The following is an 18349-nucleotide window of genomic DNA, read 5'->3' as shown; positions in this document are numbered from 1 at the left end:
AGTTGCGAAACATGCTGGATGTTGGCTGGGATATAATTTGAGTCTCTGAGAGGTGGCATTTCACACAATAGAGATGTCAAACACTACAGGTGAATTCTGACCTGAGACAAATTAATTGGCATTCTCATTTAGTAACTTTTGTTCCACCCAGGATCATTTCTGTAGTGTTTTAAAATGTGTATTCAATCCACACTTCTCAGTGAACAGTATTTTGACTTGCTATTTATATATACATGTATGTGGGGGATATTTGAATCATTTAATAACTTGGCAGTGACAACTAGATAGGGAAAATATATTTTACAGGATGTTTTTCAGGGCTTCCATTTTCAAAAAAAAAAATTTAGCCTGGTGTCTTGTTTTTGGGAATCCTGAACTCAGCTGGGAATGTTCAAGAGGTTGTGACAGGACATAAACAATACTAGCAGATAGGGAGGCATTCGGAGCAGGCCTGGTGCCTCCAAATGAGGTTTGCTGGTTTACACCAGCTGGGATCTTCATTTATATCCACACTGTCACAGCATGGATACGCAATAAAAATGACTGCATGAGAAAAGCCTGATCTTTGGCTTGTGTAAATCAGCATTGCTCCTGGCCACTGCAATGATATTTTATGACCTTTCAGCCACTACATGCAGCAAAGACTATAGAAAGCACTCTACAAATCCAGCACTAACCTTGTATAAGAAATTATAAACGTCTAAGTGTTGTAACAGGGTGACCCCCAGGATGTACATCTCACGAGTCCTCTCTGACACAGAGAGATTGCAGAACTCCTCTGCTACGGTTTGCAGCTGTGGGTCGGAAGGACGGGTGCTACAGGACTCCAGCTGGAGGATCTGAGAAATGAGCTGTGTTTGCAGAAAGGAAGAAAAGATTTGTCAAGGAGTAGACTGCTCACTCCAGTATGCGTGGTTTAATCTTGCCTCGCTGCTGTTCTTTCCACAATGTCATATTTCAGCCCTGAGAACTAGAATATGCCTACCTACTACTCCCAGTCCAAGGGACAAATCCTAAGGATTGTGTTTTACTGCCCAGCTTGCAGAGCAGTAAAAGCTTTTGTGGCTTCAATTTCCCATTGACTGATGCATGTGAAGACTAAAAAAGACTGCACTCGTTGGGGTTCACTCCAGACAAGATGGTTGGGAAGGGGAAAAGCATCTGGAGCTCTGCTCCAGGAGGTTGAAGAAGGCAAGCTCATCTCTCCTTATGGGAGGCTATTTTTGGACCCCTGACTGCTCTCATGAATCCTGGTTAGAACTGTGCTTTTCCATCTGGACTACAACGACTCCTCAGCACTGAGAACCCCACCAAGGACCTCATTTGTCCTCATTAGGCCGTTACAGCTAATTGTGCCCTTGCTACAGATCAGAGCAATCAGTCACCAGGCAGCACGTGGCTGTTACCAGCTACTGGTGACAGCCAAAGAGACCATATGGCTCTTGGTCTCAAATGGCTAAACTGATGTCAGTGACATCCTACTTCATTTCTGGTGGTTGTTTTGATCTGTGTCCCTTGTCTATCCCTGTGGGATTGTCTACTTCTCTCTGTGCTGTCAACAGGATCTCTCACTACAATGACAGCAAGCTTACGTGACTGCTGTTTTCTGGGAGAGATGTTTCCAGAAGAGCATCAATACTGGCTGTGGACATTCCTGACATGTTTTTGAGATCCTCTTTGAGCTGGTCCACATTTTTAAAGACATCTCTTAACTTTTCTGTAAAGGAAATCAAAAAAAGTTGATGTAACAGCTTTCTCCAGATAGACAGTAATCTCAAGCACACAGAGAACTTTATTTTTGTTAAAGGTTGGGAGTGCCGTATATCACTGCTGATTAAAAACCCAAAACTTTGCAGAAGAGTCATAGTTCCTAGGTTCCACAGTCTGGGTTCCACTGTGAGGTAAAGTTGACAGGTTTAGGGATAGCAAAGTTTGCCCAAATACAAAGACTTTGGACTTTCAGCACGTCTGATTTTCAGGCAGTGCAGAAAAAAACGCTGGTCTAGCACTGGCTCTAGAATTACCCTAGACAAAGGATCCCAAGAACAGTGGACACACTGTATGGTTATTTCTTCTTCCTGGCGGCTAAACAAATCTTGGGATTTCCAGCGGAAGTTATGATACCAGGGATGATTCACAAACCAACATTGTAAAGAAAATACAGGAAACTACCTTGCTTGCTGGCATCTGTTAAATTCTCAGTGATGTTCAACATGGAATTCAAAGTTTTAATATACTGAGGAATCTCTTGAAAGAAAGCAATTTCTGGTATGTTTTCTTGAAACCTAAATTGGAAAAACAAAACAACCACAAATTTGGGAATATGAGAAGAAGGCAGGAAGACATTTTATCACTTCATAAAGAGAATACTATAGCAACCTAACTCAGAAGAAGAGCCTCACCACTTTATTTGTGCCTGGACATTCGCAGCATCCCCAACCAGTACATTTTGAAGCTCCTGGGAGATCCTTTTGCCATTCAGTACGTTGGTCACAACTTGACTGCTCAGTTCAATAGCACGGAGGAGCTGCTCATGAGATTGACTCTGTTCACACAGTTCTCCAAAGCTAACATTAGGGAGATGGCAAATATGCTGTATTGACTTAAAGCTCTCATAGTCACAAAGAAGTGTTGTCAGATCCCGGAGGCGAGTTATCTTCAAAGGAAAATTTGAAAAGGAAGACAAATGCACAAACACCAGTTAGATGACAGAATTATAAAAGGTAAGTTATAAAGAGTCTAGCTGTCCCTTCACATTTTTCTTTAGGATTATTATTATTTTTTAATATCTATTTTTAGCTCCTTCAGTAGGTCTCAAACAGAAAAGCTCACAACCAACAATCCTGCATGAATTGGTAGCAGACCTGGCTTTATAACATTGCACAGGGTCTAATAAACCTTGCAAGCCTCAGCATATCATTTCCCTTGCCCAACACACATATGCAGTAATATCCCATTTAGGCTCACCTGTTGAGCAATTAATCTTCCCAGAGACCAAAGAAATGAACATTTTGCAATAGGTTAAGCTATTTGGACAACAGTTGGTCATCCCTACAGCAACAGATGAAAAGGAGTCAGCTAGAAGTAATGACTTCTGCTTTTGCCAGCCTGCTTTGTGAAATTATGAACCTTTGCCTACTGTTCCATCACAGGTTTCCCTCTTGTCTGACATCACTCTTTACATTATCAGTCATGGCAAGAACTGCTGTCTGTTTTGTGTCTATACCTACTACTCGGAGGCTCATTAAATTATATTTACAGATTTAATAAGTAGCAACAGCATGACAAACTTTTTAATTATTTTTTTTGATTCTACTTCTCTGCATGAGAGAAATAGAATACGTGCTACGGTGCAGGCGTGTATATATGGTGTAATGTAGCAAATGAGACATTGCTAAATTCAAAGGTGGTGAGGGAAACCCATGAATCAAAATTGCTTAGGGTCTTAGTCTCAGAAAGCTCTACTGTGTTGTGAGGCAGGACACCTCTACCTTCTCAGAAAACTGGGTATACACCGGGTAGAGACTGGTACAGGAACAAGTTGATCAGCCCAGGTCAGTGTTGACCTTTAAATACAGGCAGACAACAGTGTTTCAGTCCTAGCTTTTATCAGATTCTCTTAAGACACTTTTTTTCCCATATGCTGTTTTCCAAAATCTCCATTGCACATTCATGTATCACTGTGGGATGTCCTTCAAGTCAGCATTTTAAACAGACTCACTTTTAGCTTCAGGAGCTCTGGTATGGATGAATGTTTCTCAGGGGTATTATTTTGCATTAAATAGTTCTTTTTCAGATGAATTTGCTTCAAGAGCAGTGTGATGTTTTCTGTGGGAATAAGAAAACAAAAGTTACTCAAAACAAAAACACCAGACTTGTAGAAACTTTGCAGATGGGAATACTGCCACTTTTACTCCAAGGCCTGCTGAGCATTGGTATTTTCCATTAAATTTGTATGGCTCAGGACCTCTGAAATCACTACCCAAGACATGGATTGTAACATGCTGATCCAGTCTTGGTAGGTACTCAGCTCCTAAAGAAATCCATCCCCACACTACAAAAAGGACTTCTGGCAGTGAGCTTCAGAGCCCACTTGGTATCTCTCTTCTGTCAGCAGATAAACCTCTCAGGTCTTACAATAAGCACATACCATGAATATCTACTTGAAATATCATGTTAACTCTCAAAATAACTGCTGTCATCTTAAGGGTACATAAAGCTGTGAAGGGAATATAGGTTTGTATTTGTAAGGATTTGTTATCTGAGTGTCAGCAACCTGTCATCACGTAGAGAATAGTACACGTGCCTTTTGGATATCATTGGATGGAAAACTTATACCCACAACGTGACATAACTCAGACAAAGAGGATTCTGGCTTCCTGAGGTCTCACAGCTGCAGTTAATTGCCAGCAGATGAAAACATGTAGCACCATTCCTTTCCACCATTAGACAAAACACTTTGAAAAGACAGGCACAAACATACTGCAGCTGAGGTCCCACAACATTAATGAAATCATGATTACCTGTCAATTTGCTGTCTTCTACTTCAGTGGCATTTATTAAACACATCAGGTAAGGGTTATAGCTGTTATTCACTGTCACTTGTAAGATGGTTTTTTCAAATTCTAAAAACAGAAATCTGAAAAATAAGACAGGAGTTTAAATCAGCTTCTCCTTCAGAAGCAAGGTATATTCGTGAGCAACCCGTCAGCTGTGCAGATGCCGTTCCTTAGCAGCTGTAAATAAGAATTCCAGATGAAGCCATGCATCTCCCATGACATTTCCTAAGTGGATACCCACCCAATTTTATTTCATCAATTATTTTTGCCATTATCTCCCAAATCTGTCATCCACTATCAAACCATACGTAAAAGAAAACACACTTGAAAGGTTCACTGTGGATGCAATTTATAGTTGAAAAGGCATGCTTAGGGAAGATAAAAAGAAAAACTAAAGAGTCATACCACAAAGAAGAGGTTTCCAAAGAGTTTACCACTGGTGGCAAGTCTTCTACAGGATTCTGCTTCTACTGCGAACTGAGACATAGCAATCCAGAAATTTTTTGAAAGTCTACTTTCAGCTGTATGTTCAGTTCAAACAGAAAATTCCTGTCCTTTGGTTTAACCCATGTTACATCTAGTGTCCTAAATTATAGTGAAATTATGGTGATTTCAGACAAAAGTTGATCCACTGGAAGAAACTTAATTACTTCTCACGCTGGAAGTAACAGATCATCGCTTGCCATAAAAGAAGTTATGATACCCCCAAACCAAACTCACCGTGCGATCAAGTTGGTTGGTGACAGCATTTGGTCACTTTGAGTCCAAGGCAGGGTCTTGTTGTACAGGGTTTCTGCCAGGACAATAAAGTGATGAGCGACAATGTCAATCACACGATCCAAACTAGTTTTGTCGGAGAAAGAAGCTGAGCTGGAACTTGTGCTGAATTCATTTAGCAGATCAGAGATGTTCAGCCCCCTGAGAACATAGTCAACAGCTTCTATGATGTCTAGAGCTGACACATTGTTGGAAAGGTTGTTTGCCACTGCTTCCAATAACTTTGCAAAGGCAGCCACTTCAGCTAGATCCATTTTGGTGTTCAGCAAACTGTCAACTGCATGCCAGGCACTTGAGAAATGACTCCATTTGGTGAGGTTGTAGGAACCTTGGAATCTCTGCAGGATGTCATTCATGTGAAGCTCATCCCGTACCATACTGAAGAGCTTGGACAGGTTATTCCAGCCTGCTAAGCTGTCAGAGGAATGTAGTAGTGTTTCATTCAGCATAAAAGGAAGAAGCATCTTCAAAAGCTGAGATGGGAGCATGCCACCCACATCTTTGATTGGGATGGGGCAGGAGGCATTGCTCTGCAGCAGTCCCTCCATGACAGCACTCAGAGTTGTCATCTTCTCCTGTACCCATGAGTTTTCCAGCTCAGAGATGAGCTTAAATTTGGAAAGGAGGTGCAGAGCAAACTGCAGAGACTGGATGGTGCAGGACAGCTCCCTGGAGAAGCGTTCGCTGCTGTTCTTGTAGACGCTAACAAAATCTGGAGACAGTTTCAGGTTCGATATGGCAAGCTGGAACAGTTTGCTAAAGCTTTCCTTGTGCAGAGTTCCTCTCTCCATGTCCATGAAAGCAAAGAGTGCTTTGCAGGGGCTCCTGGCTAAGGACTCGCTTAGGCTGGTATTTTCAAAAAGCATCTGAACTGCTATGTGGAGCACATCCTGAGCAGAGCAGTTCAGGATTGTCCTGGATTTGATGTCGCTATTCTCAAGGAAGGGGCTCAAAGCTAAGTATATGAGATCTGCCACTTTGGCCTTCAGCGAAGCACTGTGCTGTAAGGAAGACTCGCTGAATTCCCCCTCTAGCAGCATCTGTGAGACTTGAACAATGATGCCTATTTTTTCTTCCAATGTTCTGTTTAAGTTGGGATCATGAAGGACTTTCATTCCTGCTCTCCATATTTCAAACAGTCTCTGGACATAGTTACTATAAAAATCAAAATATCGGATAACAGTTTCAAGCTCACTGATATTATAACTTTTCTGCAAATCTTTTAAAATAAGGATACTCCTTTGTATGGCTTGCAAGTATACGGAGATGTTGGCTCCCCCGGGGCTGACTTCATCATACAGCTCAAATACAGAGGACAAAATGCGTATGAGCTGCTTAAGTTCCTTACTGAGAGGGAGACTGGAGTCACTTTTCACGGCACTGAACAGATTTTGCAGCAATTCTAGAAGTGAGCGGAAAGTAAGACTGTCTGTGCTGTCCCAGTTCACGGACTGGACAATTTCAGCAATCTGCAAGAAAGTTTGAAGTTCATTTCTCAGCCTTCCATGAGGGGAACTCTGGAGTTTCTGCATTAGCTTAGACAAAGAAGAGACCAGCAGATAATGATCACTGGTATTCACCTTTGCCACGGCCGCAAGAAGCTGCTCAAGGGATGAGAGCCGCTCTGCAAAATTTTCAGAAGTTATAGGGGTCAACAAGAAGTCAGAAAATAATGATGACACTTCTTCATTTGTGCTGGGATAATTTTCTATGTCTTCAAGCGAGATTGCATGAAGTGCAATCATTTTGATAACCTCCCAAGCTTTCTCTGTATTAAAATGAGTCCTGTTTAAGATGATCTGATTCCAAATCACTGCAGCCGTGGTTAGAATATCTTGATTTTCTTTCCCTTGGGGATTAGTGTAAAACAGTCCTTTACCATCAATCTCATACAGTGGGACTACTTCTTGAAATATTCTTTCCAACTCTAGAGTGCTGTTTGTGGCAGAAGTTGAATTGAAAAGGAGTTTTAATAAACTAAATAAATCATTCAGATCTGAGGATTTCATTCCTTCAGTGGAATTATGAAAAATCTTATGCACTAATGTTTTTCCATGAGCTACCCCCAAATCCACAAGAATTAGAGCTTTTTTCATAATTTCCAAGAGTTTCACATACTCATCCACTTCTGTCAGGTTCCACTTGGTGGTCAACACCTTGCCAGTGGCATGCCAGAGCCGTGAGGCATGTCCCCACTCGGAGCTGTTGGAAGCATTTCCCCCAGCCTTTAGCAGTTCATATACACTGCTGTTCCAAGTGGGAACAGTCGGTAACAGATGGAAAAACACAGGCAGCCTATGCCAGTCTGCTGAGCGGTCGGATAAATTCAAGGAATGTAGTAGTGTTTCGTTCAGCATAAAAGGAAGGAGCATCTTCAAAAGCTGAGATGGGAGCATGCCACCCACATCTTTGATTGGGATGGGGCAGGAGGCATTGCTCTGCAGCAGTCCCTCCATGACAGCACTCAGAGTTGTCATCTTCTCCTGTACCCATGAGTTTTCCAGCTCAGAGATGAGCTTAAATTTGGAAAGGAGGTGCAGAGCAAACTGCAGAGACTGGATGGTGCAGGACAGCTCCCTGGAGAAGCGTTCGCTGCTGTTCTTGTAGACGCTAGCAAACTCTGGAGACAGTTTCAGGTTCGATATGGCAAGCTGGAACAGTTTGCTAAAGCTTTCCTTGTGCAGAGTTCCTCTCTCCATGTCCATGAAAGCAAAGAGCGCTTTGCAGGGGCTCCTGGCTAAGGACTCGCTTAGGCTGGTATTTTCAAAAAGCATCTGAACTGCTATGTGGAGCACATCCTGAGCGGAGCAGTTCAGGATTGTCCTGGATTTGATGTCGCTATTCTCAAGGAAAGGGCTCAAAGCTAAGGATGTGAGATCCACCACTTTTTCCTTCAATGAAGCATTGTGCTGTAAGGAAGACTCACTGAATTCCTCCAGTAGAAGATGTGTGAAGTTATAGACACGGTTAATTATTACTTCAGCGGAAGCTTCACTGGCATTTCTATAATGAAGGATTTTCATTCCTGCCCTCAGAAGTTCAGTCAAGCTCTCAAAGGTTTTATTGTCAAAATTAAAGAAAAGGTCTATATATTTTAATTTACTGATATTATAATTCAGCTGTAAGTCTTTTAATATGTACAAGGTCTTTTCTATGGCTTGAGTGACTATTGAGATATTGGCTACTTCAGAATCTTCCCCATCAAACTCTTTAAACACAGCTGTTATGAATTCCGACAGTGGAGCCAATTGTTCACTGAAAAGACTATTTGAATCATTATTCTGCTTTTTTAAATGGCTGCTTAATATCTCTAAAAACTGCCCATAGGCTACAATGCCTGTTTTATTCCATTTGGTTGATCTCAGTTGTTCACCAATGCGCCAATAGGTATTCAGCTCATCCCACCAGAATTCTCCCATGGAGCTCTCTACTTTCTGCATCAGTTCAAACACAGGCAACAGTAGGTACTTGTAACCTATGTTTGCGTGTGTCAGTATGAAAAATATCTTCTGGAGAGCTAGGAGTTGGTCTTGGAAGTTTCTGTAGGACACAGGTTTAAGTAGATGATCAGAAAACAAAGATGGTATTTCTTCCATTTCATCTAAATGGTCTTTTAAGTCTTCCAGAAATGACTGCATGCTAGTGGTGAGTAACATTTTGAGATCATCCTCAGTTTGTGCTGTACTAAAATAAGAATTATTTAAGAAATCTGGATTCCAAATCAGTGTGGCTAATTTTAAAGCACTCTGAATTTCTTTCCACTGGGTCATTATATTGAAAATGGAAGTCCCGTTAAAGGCGCTCTGTAATTGCAGTGATGTTAAGTTATAGATTTCATCAATTATTTCCTTATTATAAGCTTCCTTTAATTTATAATCATGATGTGGATTCATTCCCAGTTCAAGAATTGCATACAATTTCTGTAATGTTTCATTCTTCAAATTTCTGAATAGATTTAAGCTTTTTAATTCACTTCTATTCATTTTTTTCTCAAAGCCTTTTAAACTATGTAGAGACTTTTGTATGGCTTCTAAATCATATGAATTAATGGACCTCTTGGAGTCTTTTCCACCAATCTCTGGCGACTTTATTTTTCTGGAGGGGAAAAAAAGGCATTTTAGTGAATATGAAATCAATGCAAGTGGAAATGTAAAGTGATTTAGAGAAAATATAGATTTGAATTATACTGTTAGTAATATCCCTTTAGCCAATGTCTTACCTCAGAACTTCTTCCAACTCCAATACCAAAGTCTTCTTGTCTTTCCAGTTAAAGTGATTACAAATATATTTGGTCACCAAACTTTTTTCTTTATCTACAACAAAGAAATAGAAATGATATTCATATTAGGCTGGAAGATGAGAAGAGCTTTATTGCAAATATGTCAAGGAAAACAAGCATGCATGTAATTAGGCTCCTATCATGAGGCACAAGATCCTGTTCTGACATTTGACTGCCCTTTTGGGGTGCAACTCTTCCTGGGCTTCCAAAGGAAGTCAAGATGCTACCTGCCATTGCAAAAATGATTTCCCATCTCAGGAACAGCTCAATGGCTCTGAGGTCTGGGTACAAACGGAGCTCTCCTCCTGCTTTAGGAGAGCAATCAGCAACACAGCCCAAGTTGGCCTAATATATATTATTGGGTTTCATTATGTAGGAAGGTTTTTTTTTACTACCTGCACCTGGGCTTTGACTGATTAATGTAAACTGACAGGAAACTGAGTAGAAGAATGGCCAGCCTTGACATATACAAGCCCATTCTCAATCCCTACACCTTGATATAGCCACATGAGGTTGATAGAGCCCACAGCCAGAGGCAGATTTTGCCCCCCCAAAAAATCAAGGTAAAAATTCCTGCTCCCCCTTTTCCATTAAGACTGCAACTCATGTTAATTCATTGTCTACTGACAAAACCACGTTTATTTTTTACTTTTCCATTCAAAACGAGGTATTTTATTCATGTTTGTAAAAAGCTAAGAAAGAATTCATTATACTGAGCCCAGAACACTGTGCAGTTGGTATAGTTACTTATTAGCCTGCAGTTCGCTTCTCCTCAGCACAACAGGTTTTCAGCAGAGATATGACTATGTCGAGGAGTCTTACCTTGCTCCAAGCAGGTCAGGGAATATGGGGGATCTGTAACCCCATTTTGAGCAGTTTTGAATCTATCATCAGTCACAAGCGATGCAGAAACATTCTGAGCTGCCAGCACAACACTAAAGGGAAAAAAAAAAAAACACACAAGGAAAATAAATTGTGGTTGCAGGTTTATGAGTAGAAATAAAGCAAGTGTTCAAATAAGACACAGATGTAGTACAGCCTATCATTCTCAAAATGCCTGACAGACATTTTAAGACATTGCCCCTACTTTTAATTATTTGCTTGATCATGCACAAAATACAAACAATAAAGGGCTTTGAAGGGAAAGCTATGGTGGTATATTAGCAGAAATGTGTATGTTGCACTCATTGGATGCACTTATTCAAAGACTTATGCAAAATCTATAGACTTAAATCCTCACAATAGGGCTTAGTAAATAGGTGACATGCCACAACTGTGATTCACTGCTGCAGGTGAATCTCCTTCTAAATGAAACCAAGAAGCAGAGCAGACAAGGCTCCAGGGAGAGCAGAGATCCCTGGGAGACACCTGTGGATGGAAGAAGCGATCACAAATAACTGTTACCATTTCTAGTTTTCCTTCTTTCCTCTTTTATATTGTAATAACCAGACTTTGGGGAAGCAAGGGATGTTTTTTCAGTCTTTGGAAGAACAAGCTGATAATCTGGCATATTGTATCCCAGGGTAAGTCATTTAAAGGGCTGCCTGTTCAATGTGTACAGCTTACAGAAAACTTCACAGTGATTTTTAGTCCTTTTTGCGTCTCCTATACAAAGAACAGCCCTTCACTGTCAGTATAGGGTCACCGTGAAATGCACAGTCTCTTGGCTGCCTGAAGTTCTGTGGGTGATGCACACAGCACCTGGCTGAGCTGATTTCAGTGGCATGAATATAAACATGGTGATTTGTGGGAACAGAGCGCAAATGAGGACAGAGCATCAGGGAACTCTTTTCTTCTCATTTAACGTAATGCTTCCGTGCAGGTTTTGTGGACTTGGTAGTCACCATTTCCATTCTGCAGAGGTGCTTGTTAGCACCTGTCTCAGAGGGGGAAGAAGCTGCCATTGTAAAATGGCACGTATTTAGTTGAGCAAAAGTTCTTTTCTTCCGTATCTTCATTTTTCTGCTGTAGAAAATTTCCTGCATAGTAGTTCTTTAGGAGGTCAGAACTGCCTGAGTAAAAGACATGGCCAGGCTGGCTAAGATGTGCTTTTGTAAGCATCATTAATGTCCTATTTGTGCAATCTATTTGCAGTAACTTTTTACTCATGCATTTACACTGCCCCATGCCAGGCATAAAAGCACTGCAGTTCCGGTGAAATTCTCTGCGCCTCTTTGTTGTGTCTATGATAACTTTGCCCAGCTCTGCAGTCATGGAGCAAAGCAGAGCAGCACAGTAAATATTAATTCTTCCTGGGCACTCAAACAGTGCTGATTCTCAAGCTTGAATCTGCAAGCCAGTAAATGCAAACAAATGCAATAATGCTGTGACTGAAAAAGCAGCATGGGCAAAACATCGCTGAATGAAATTAAAATTCTCACCACACTGCTACCGACTCCTTTAAGGATAAGGGCATTACGACTTACAAATAGTTCACACAATGCAGCACAGCAAATTACCTGGATACTAAACGTGCAGGATTTTAAATGCCTTGGCAACATGCCAGCGATGAAAAGGGAGTCCCTCTAAGCCTGGGTGTAATCAGAATGGCAAAGGTTCTACAACCTTGTTTGGCATCTTTGCCCAACTGCTCATATATCTGAGAATAAAACAAGAAAGGCTGAAGACATTCAGTTGCTTGCTTTCCTCCATGTGCTGTAACAAGTGGACTATTCCGAATAGATGATTTGGAAGATGCTCCCACTCTCTTGGGTAACTCAAGTCTTGTAGAGAAAAGTGAGAGTTTAGCTCAACTAAGGACCAGGAAAGGGATAAACCCATTTGAGAAGAGATGTTATTGTCCTAGCTACGGACAACATCGAACAATTAATCGTGGTTAATTAATGCAGTTATGCCATTTTTCATATTTTTTCATGTATTTTTTTCTGATTTTTCATATAGCCATTGAGCAAGAACATTACTGGTACTTTCTTAAAATCAAACACATTCAAAGCCCCATATGTGAAGAACCAGGCTCCCTCTCTCCTCTGCTTCCTTGGGACTCATTTTGAAGGATAAAACAGCTGTAAATCAGGGAACCATTTTCTTTAAAGTGGATTTCTGGCTCCCCTACAAATACCTGAGGTGTTCAAAGACACTTGAATTTGTCTCTACAGTTTTGGGAAGGACGTGGCTAGCTGCTGGTTCAGCAGAACAGCAAGGAGGGCTTTTCTTCAACCAAAGGCAGGGGGTGTTGCTCAGCACCCTTTCTATCTGACATGGGCATGCCTTTAAGAAGCTTGGAACACAACTATTAGTTCATATCAAGCTCCCAATTAAAAAAGGAACAAGAGTGATTGAAAATCAAAGCACTGCTCACTGTCTGTAGAGACATTCAGAGATGCATTATTGGTGCCGTACCATCTCCCAAATAAAGCACGCTTTTAAGCTAACACCCTTCAAGATGAAAAGTGACGTGTCTTTACTGTTCAGCATAAACCCACCAGCTTTCAGTGCCCTTCCTGGCATTTTCTGTCTTTTTACCTGCTTGCATTCTGAAGAAAATCAAGTATGTCTTGCAGTTGCATGCTGTCCTGAAACAGATCTGGGGCCAGCAAAAGGAGATGCCACAGGGAGGTGTCGTTCTGCACCTGGGAGATGAGTGTTAGAAACGAGACCATTTCCTTGACAAATGCTGCCTGGTACCGTGGGTTGTGCTGCACCTTAAGAAATAACAATGCAAGAAATTATTTAAGCAGAAGAAGTCTTGCTGCCAGTGGGTCTTTTTATGTTTTTCAGCCTGCACTGCACTTGTACACAACTCTACAAACAATACATTCAGAGAACTCTAGTGACAGGCAGTAACGGAGAGAGTGACTGTGCTTTACCTTCACACCCCAGACTGCTCAATAAATTTTCTGTTTAGACAAGCCTTAAGATTCAGAATCTCCCCAATAGTCCAATGACTAGGAATACAAGAAAAATGAATATGAATCCTCACCCTGGTGAAAAAAATGGAGGGGGGGGAGGAAGAAGAGGAGGGGGCATTACCTTTAAAGGATCCATTTGCTTTAATTATACAGCTTTCCCAAAGACAGATACTGCTTCAGTCATGAATTGTTGGATTAGATGCAGGAATTATTGGATGAAGTTATATGGCTGATGTAATACAGGGTGAAATTTATGGCCTCCCCTAGCTTTAAATATTCTTATTTATGCCCCATTCTCACATTGTTCTATCTACTTGTAACTGCAGGAAGGCAAATAAAGAGGAGAAACAAAACCTAGGCATAGTGAGGAACTCTTAATGGCCACTAGCTGGTAGCTGGCTCTTCTTGCCTTGCCCCAAAAGCTGTGTGCTCAGCTCTAAGGTGTTTGTGCAAAAATTAGCTCAGTCTCATCATGCGCTATATGCACTTCAGTATAGAGGTGAGCTACTCTGAGCCAGGTGGGGCCACATTCTACCTCCAAAACACCACGCTGAAGTGTGTGAACTAACGCAGCTGCTACCTGCAGACATCAGAAGTCCCAGGCACTCACCTGAGCCAGCTGACTTCTGAACTCTTGGGTAAATGACTGTAAAAGCGATGAGTCAGTAAAGCAGAAAGTCCTGTGGATGTTGGCTGCCATCTTCTCTTCAGTGAGATCAGGATGTGCTGTGTATCGTGACAAGACCTCGCACAGAATGACTTTGAGATTTGCTCCAGTTGAAAACTGTGTCTTGTTCTAGAAGATGTAATGTTAAAGGTAGCTTTAAAGCAATACTCTGTTTGTGATGGTTTTTAAATCAAATGAGACTTTAATAGGTTAATAGTAACATCTGCAGAGCACTGTCCTTATAAGTACTTACAAACACACAGAATTTTAGCAGGTGAACAGTGTCACTGAAATCCCTAAATCTCCTCATGCGGATAAACAAAAATGCGTGTTTGTAGGCCTTAATATAAAACATAAGCATACTACAAATATTTTTTCGTCTACCATTAATAGCAGAGAGCATCCCCAGCACACTGATGTCCATTAAATGGTACCAAGCTTCAGTTACAAAGGTTTTCTTCCTGTGTCTATTCAATTACCTACATAATAAATACACAGTGCCTCTGATGTCACTACCCAAGTATTGTGGGCAAATAATGAATTAATTGACAAAGCCAGTTTTAATTGCACATGAAAGAAAATACACTCTAAACACCTTTAATAACACAAGTGTTGAGCAAAATGCCTCATGGTATTGTGTGCCAATATTTAGTCATGCACAGTATTATGTCCCAGGGTACATGGTTTATCCGTTTTTTTGCTTAGAGAATAATACATTTACAACAGAGCTTAAAAGCTCACCCACAACAACTGTCTTCCTTTTCCCAGAATAAAGCAAATTCACATGATAGGGGAGATCCTAAAGCAATAAAAGCCATATGTTGGTACGTGGAGCTTCTAATTTGTTAAATATAACTACATAAGTGATCAGACGCAGCTATTGCGCAAATACAGACTTACCTTCCCAAAACTGAGGATTTTGTTGAACATGTTGATGCTGGAAGTCAAGTTGGATGGTGATGAAATATTCCAAAGGGTGTTTTCTCCATGATACACCAAATCCCGGAATGCTGCAATAACAGTTTGAAACACTGTATTTTACTTAATGTCTTTTAACCTCTTTGCTACATCAAACCAGGACAGAGGATAGCTAACTGACTACAGCTTTCGGCATGCCATCATTACTCTGTCTCCAAAGGTACAACCAATGGCACCCTGTAATTACTTACTTAAAGTTTTCTTCTGAAGTAATTAAAGCCTGGATTACACTACTTCCTTTTGTAACTTTTTTTAAATTAAATGCATTTAACTATTTGCTTGCAGCTCAACATGAACTTCCACCTCTTTCCTCAAGTCCTGCGGCTCCCCCACACAGGAGAGACAGGGGCATCCTTACAGGGGAGCCCACATCAGCTCGAGCTGATAGCCCTGTAAGGGAGAGCTCCCCAGGTGCCCTTGGCACAGTGGAGTGGCACTTGTTATTCAGCTCCAGCACAGATCTGGAGCGCTGCTGCCTGCTACACGTGGTGGAACGCTGCCAGGTCCCCAGCTGATGCACACCAAAGCCAACCTTTGCACTGAGCTGCATGCACAAAACCACACAGCTCTCTGAAACCAAAGGAGCTATGCCAGTTTACACCAGCTGAGGCTACAACCTATTATTTTTATTTCTTAAATACGAGGTAGAACGGAGCTCTTTCTTGACCATGCACGGCCATCAACATGAGTTGATAGTTCCCCTAACAATTCATTGATTTTCTTCCCCAGTCCTTTTTGTGTGCTGCCTTTTTCTGCCCATGCACCAAGGAGCGAGTGTGTTGGCAGGAATGCTAATTGGAACTGTGAATGGCTGGGGCAGAACAGTCATGGAATGCAAATCTGTAATCATTCATTTGATCGTGAGCTCCCTGGAGAAATGGCTATCCATCATGACGACTTGCAGATAGTACTAGCCATTACCACCGATAAATAATAACTGTAATGATTTAAAGAAAATTTAAGTCTGAAAGTTCCTTCAGGAAAGAGAAACACATCAGAGGAGAACAGCATCAGCAATAAATATCCACTATGGCACAGAAGAAGGCTTGTTTGCTGGATAAATGTGAATAAGAAATGCATTTGAAAAAAAATCATAAGCTGTTTATGGACAATTTGTGGGCAGTAAAAGGGCAGTATTCCATAAATAGCCACATCTTTAATTAACGTCCAAACAGTCTGCGATCTCGCATTGCTCCTGTGAAGCACAACAATTTAATCCTGTTTTCTTGGTCAACTTCCAGAAATCTTTTCTGCGGACAGTTACTTGTAATTATTCCCAAGAATTTACACTGATGTCATGGCCACAGTTACTTGCCTGTATAGAACGTATAAATCATTTTAGCAGCGCTCTATGAACGGCGTCTCTGTTGAGAGTGCTTCAAAAGATCAGCCTTTAAAGATCAGGCCTTTGCATGGAGCAGTGAATAACCTACCCAGTGAAGCATTCCTGCTGCTGGGAACCTCAGCGCTCCATGGTGATGGATGGTTGTCCTTGGCCGTGCTGGACAAGCTCCTCCGCTTCCTGAGGGAAAGGAGAAAATGAAGACACCTGTAAGAACTCAGTTTGTTAGGATTAAGCTTCTGTTTAGCTACTGTGTGACTCAGGATGGGTCTATAGCTGGATTTTATGGCAAACGTGTTGAAATCTGGGCTGTGTAAATGCTGAGTTCCTTCTAGAGGCCTGGTATGGATGTTAAGGGAGCACACTGCAGCACCCTCAGACACTGATAGATGGAGGGGATTGTGTTTGTGCACGATATGCGGGGACACCAAGGACAGGCAAGGCTTGAGTATGTATTTGGTGTAACTTTAAACAAATTGCCACTTCTTTGAAAGGAGGGCTCATCGTATCAGGTCCTGCTCTGTCCTCTCCCAACACACGCTCAATAGAAGAAGCATTGGAGAACTTCATGGCACTGTTAACGATGCTCTGACTGACCAGAGAGGCCTTGATGCAAGCTGCAATAACACTAAGTTATTACAGCACGTTGTGTGCCCCTGCCAAGAAATCATTCAAGACACCAGAACCTTACTTTACCCTTCCCAAACACTTCACTTCAAGGAAAAAAAAAAATTGGAAGATGTTGGTGTTGAGCTCAGTGTTTGTAGCTAGCTCCCTCCTGCTCAAGGAAATCTCAAATGACCATATTTTGCACACCTTGGCAAAAAGGGAACAGAATTAAGGATGAGAACCTTGCCTATTTTCTCTGCTGGCCACTGGTAAGACACAGTTTAAGGGCGAGTCAGAAAACAGTTTAATAACAGCTTCAGTGAGTTGCACAATGGGAGGAAAAAAGCAGTCTGTGTTAGCTGAATACTACAAACTCTAGAATATTATACAACGATACATCCAGACAGTGCAGGGTCACAGCCCAACTATTTTCCCTTCATGACAAGTTCATCCACAGCGATTCTGCTCCCGAGGGAGGCAGAGCTGAATCCACTCACGTTGGCTGCAGGAACTTTCTCCTACCCAGTCAACCTGCTGGTGAGGTTTTATACTCTGCTGTATCCTGCTAGATTTGCTGTGGCTAGTTAAAGTTTCTTTTTTTCTTGTAAAATATAATGTATTTCTAAGGCCAACAGTGACCAGCCAAGGGCAGGTATACCCACATAGCTGTGTGGTATTTCACAAGGCTAATTTCTAGCATCAGTCGTGGTCAAGATGCTTATTAATGAGACATGTGACTTGAGCTGTAGTTTGGCCCTACCCTTTGATTTTCAGTTGGCAGGAAAGAACAGTTATTTCCTAAACAACTCTACAGAAACCAAAAACAGAAAGGAAGGAGCATTTGTAGCTATTAAAACCCATGGAAGACCTCCAGCTTTGGCACTAACAGTCCCCGTTTCTTTATTTCAATGCTCCAAATTAACTGTTGTTTAATGTGCCCAGGAAAATAATGACACTGAGGAGATGAAGGGCTGTGAATCCAGGCATCCAGTCTCTCCATGGCTCTGACCTTGTCTGCTGTGTGACCTTGAAGCTGATTAGGATTCACCTTGTGTAAATTCAGCCACCCACATGTTTAGTCATGCAGACTCTCTTTAACCTACGGAGAGATCCTGACCATTGACATTCCCCTAGAAATTCTGCTCTCTTTGTGCTGAACAAGGACCCTTGAGGAGCCACCACACCCAGGATCCTGCCCGAGGGGCTCTCTGGTGGAAGTCTTGGGGCCCACTTGAGCTTTTCAAACTCAAGCTCTGGCTGAGAGGGATT

The 18349-nt window shown here is 41.6% G+C and overlaps 1 protein-coding gene across 2 annotated transcripts in view; it reads right to left on the bottom strand.

The window, feature by feature from the left end:
* The window catches only part of ABCA12 (ATP binding cassette subfamily A member 12), an 88776-nt gene that overhangs the window by 45886 nt on the left and 24541 nt on the right, over nucleotides 1–18349 (bottom strand). For both annotated transcript variants that reach the window (XM_072041262.1, XM_072041261.1), the window contains exons 4-16: nucleotides 16563–16651; nucleotides 15052–15161; nucleotides 14095–14280; nucleotides 13099–13277; nucleotides 10438–10550; nucleotides 9556–9649; nucleotides 5280–9431; nucleotides 4524–4639; nucleotides 3722–3828; nucleotides 2403–2656; nucleotides 2173–2285; nucleotides 1593–1717; nucleotides 678–851 (exon numbers count right to left, since the gene is read on the bottom strand). In XM_072041262.1, coding sequence (XP_071897363.1) covers nucleotides 678–851; nucleotides 1593–1717; nucleotides 2173–2285; nucleotides 2403–2656; nucleotides 3722–3828; nucleotides 4524–4639; nucleotides 5280–9431; nucleotides 9556–9649; nucleotides 10438–10550; nucleotides 13099–13277; nucleotides 14095–14280; nucleotides 15052–15081 — 5643 coding nt within the window. In that variant the 5' untranslated portion in view covers nucleotides 15082–15161; nucleotides 16563–16651. The remainder of the gene's footprint in view (nucleotides 1–677; nucleotides 852–1592; nucleotides 1718–2172; nucleotides 2286–2402; nucleotides 2657–3721; nucleotides 3829–4523; nucleotides 4640–5279; nucleotides 9432–9555; nucleotides 9650–10437; nucleotides 10551–13098; nucleotides 13278–14094; nucleotides 14281–15051; nucleotides 15162–16562; nucleotides 16652–18349) is intronic.

This window comes from Anas platyrhynchos, chromosome 7, assembly GCF_047663525.1.
Source record: "Anas platyrhynchos isolate ZD024472 breed Pekin duck chromosome 7, IASCAAS_PekinDuck_T2T, whole genome shotgun sequence".
NCBI lineage: Eukaryota > Metazoa > Chordata > Aves > Anseriformes > Anatidae > Anas > Anas platyrhynchos.
This window is presented reverse-complemented; position numbering and strand designations above follow the sequence as displayed.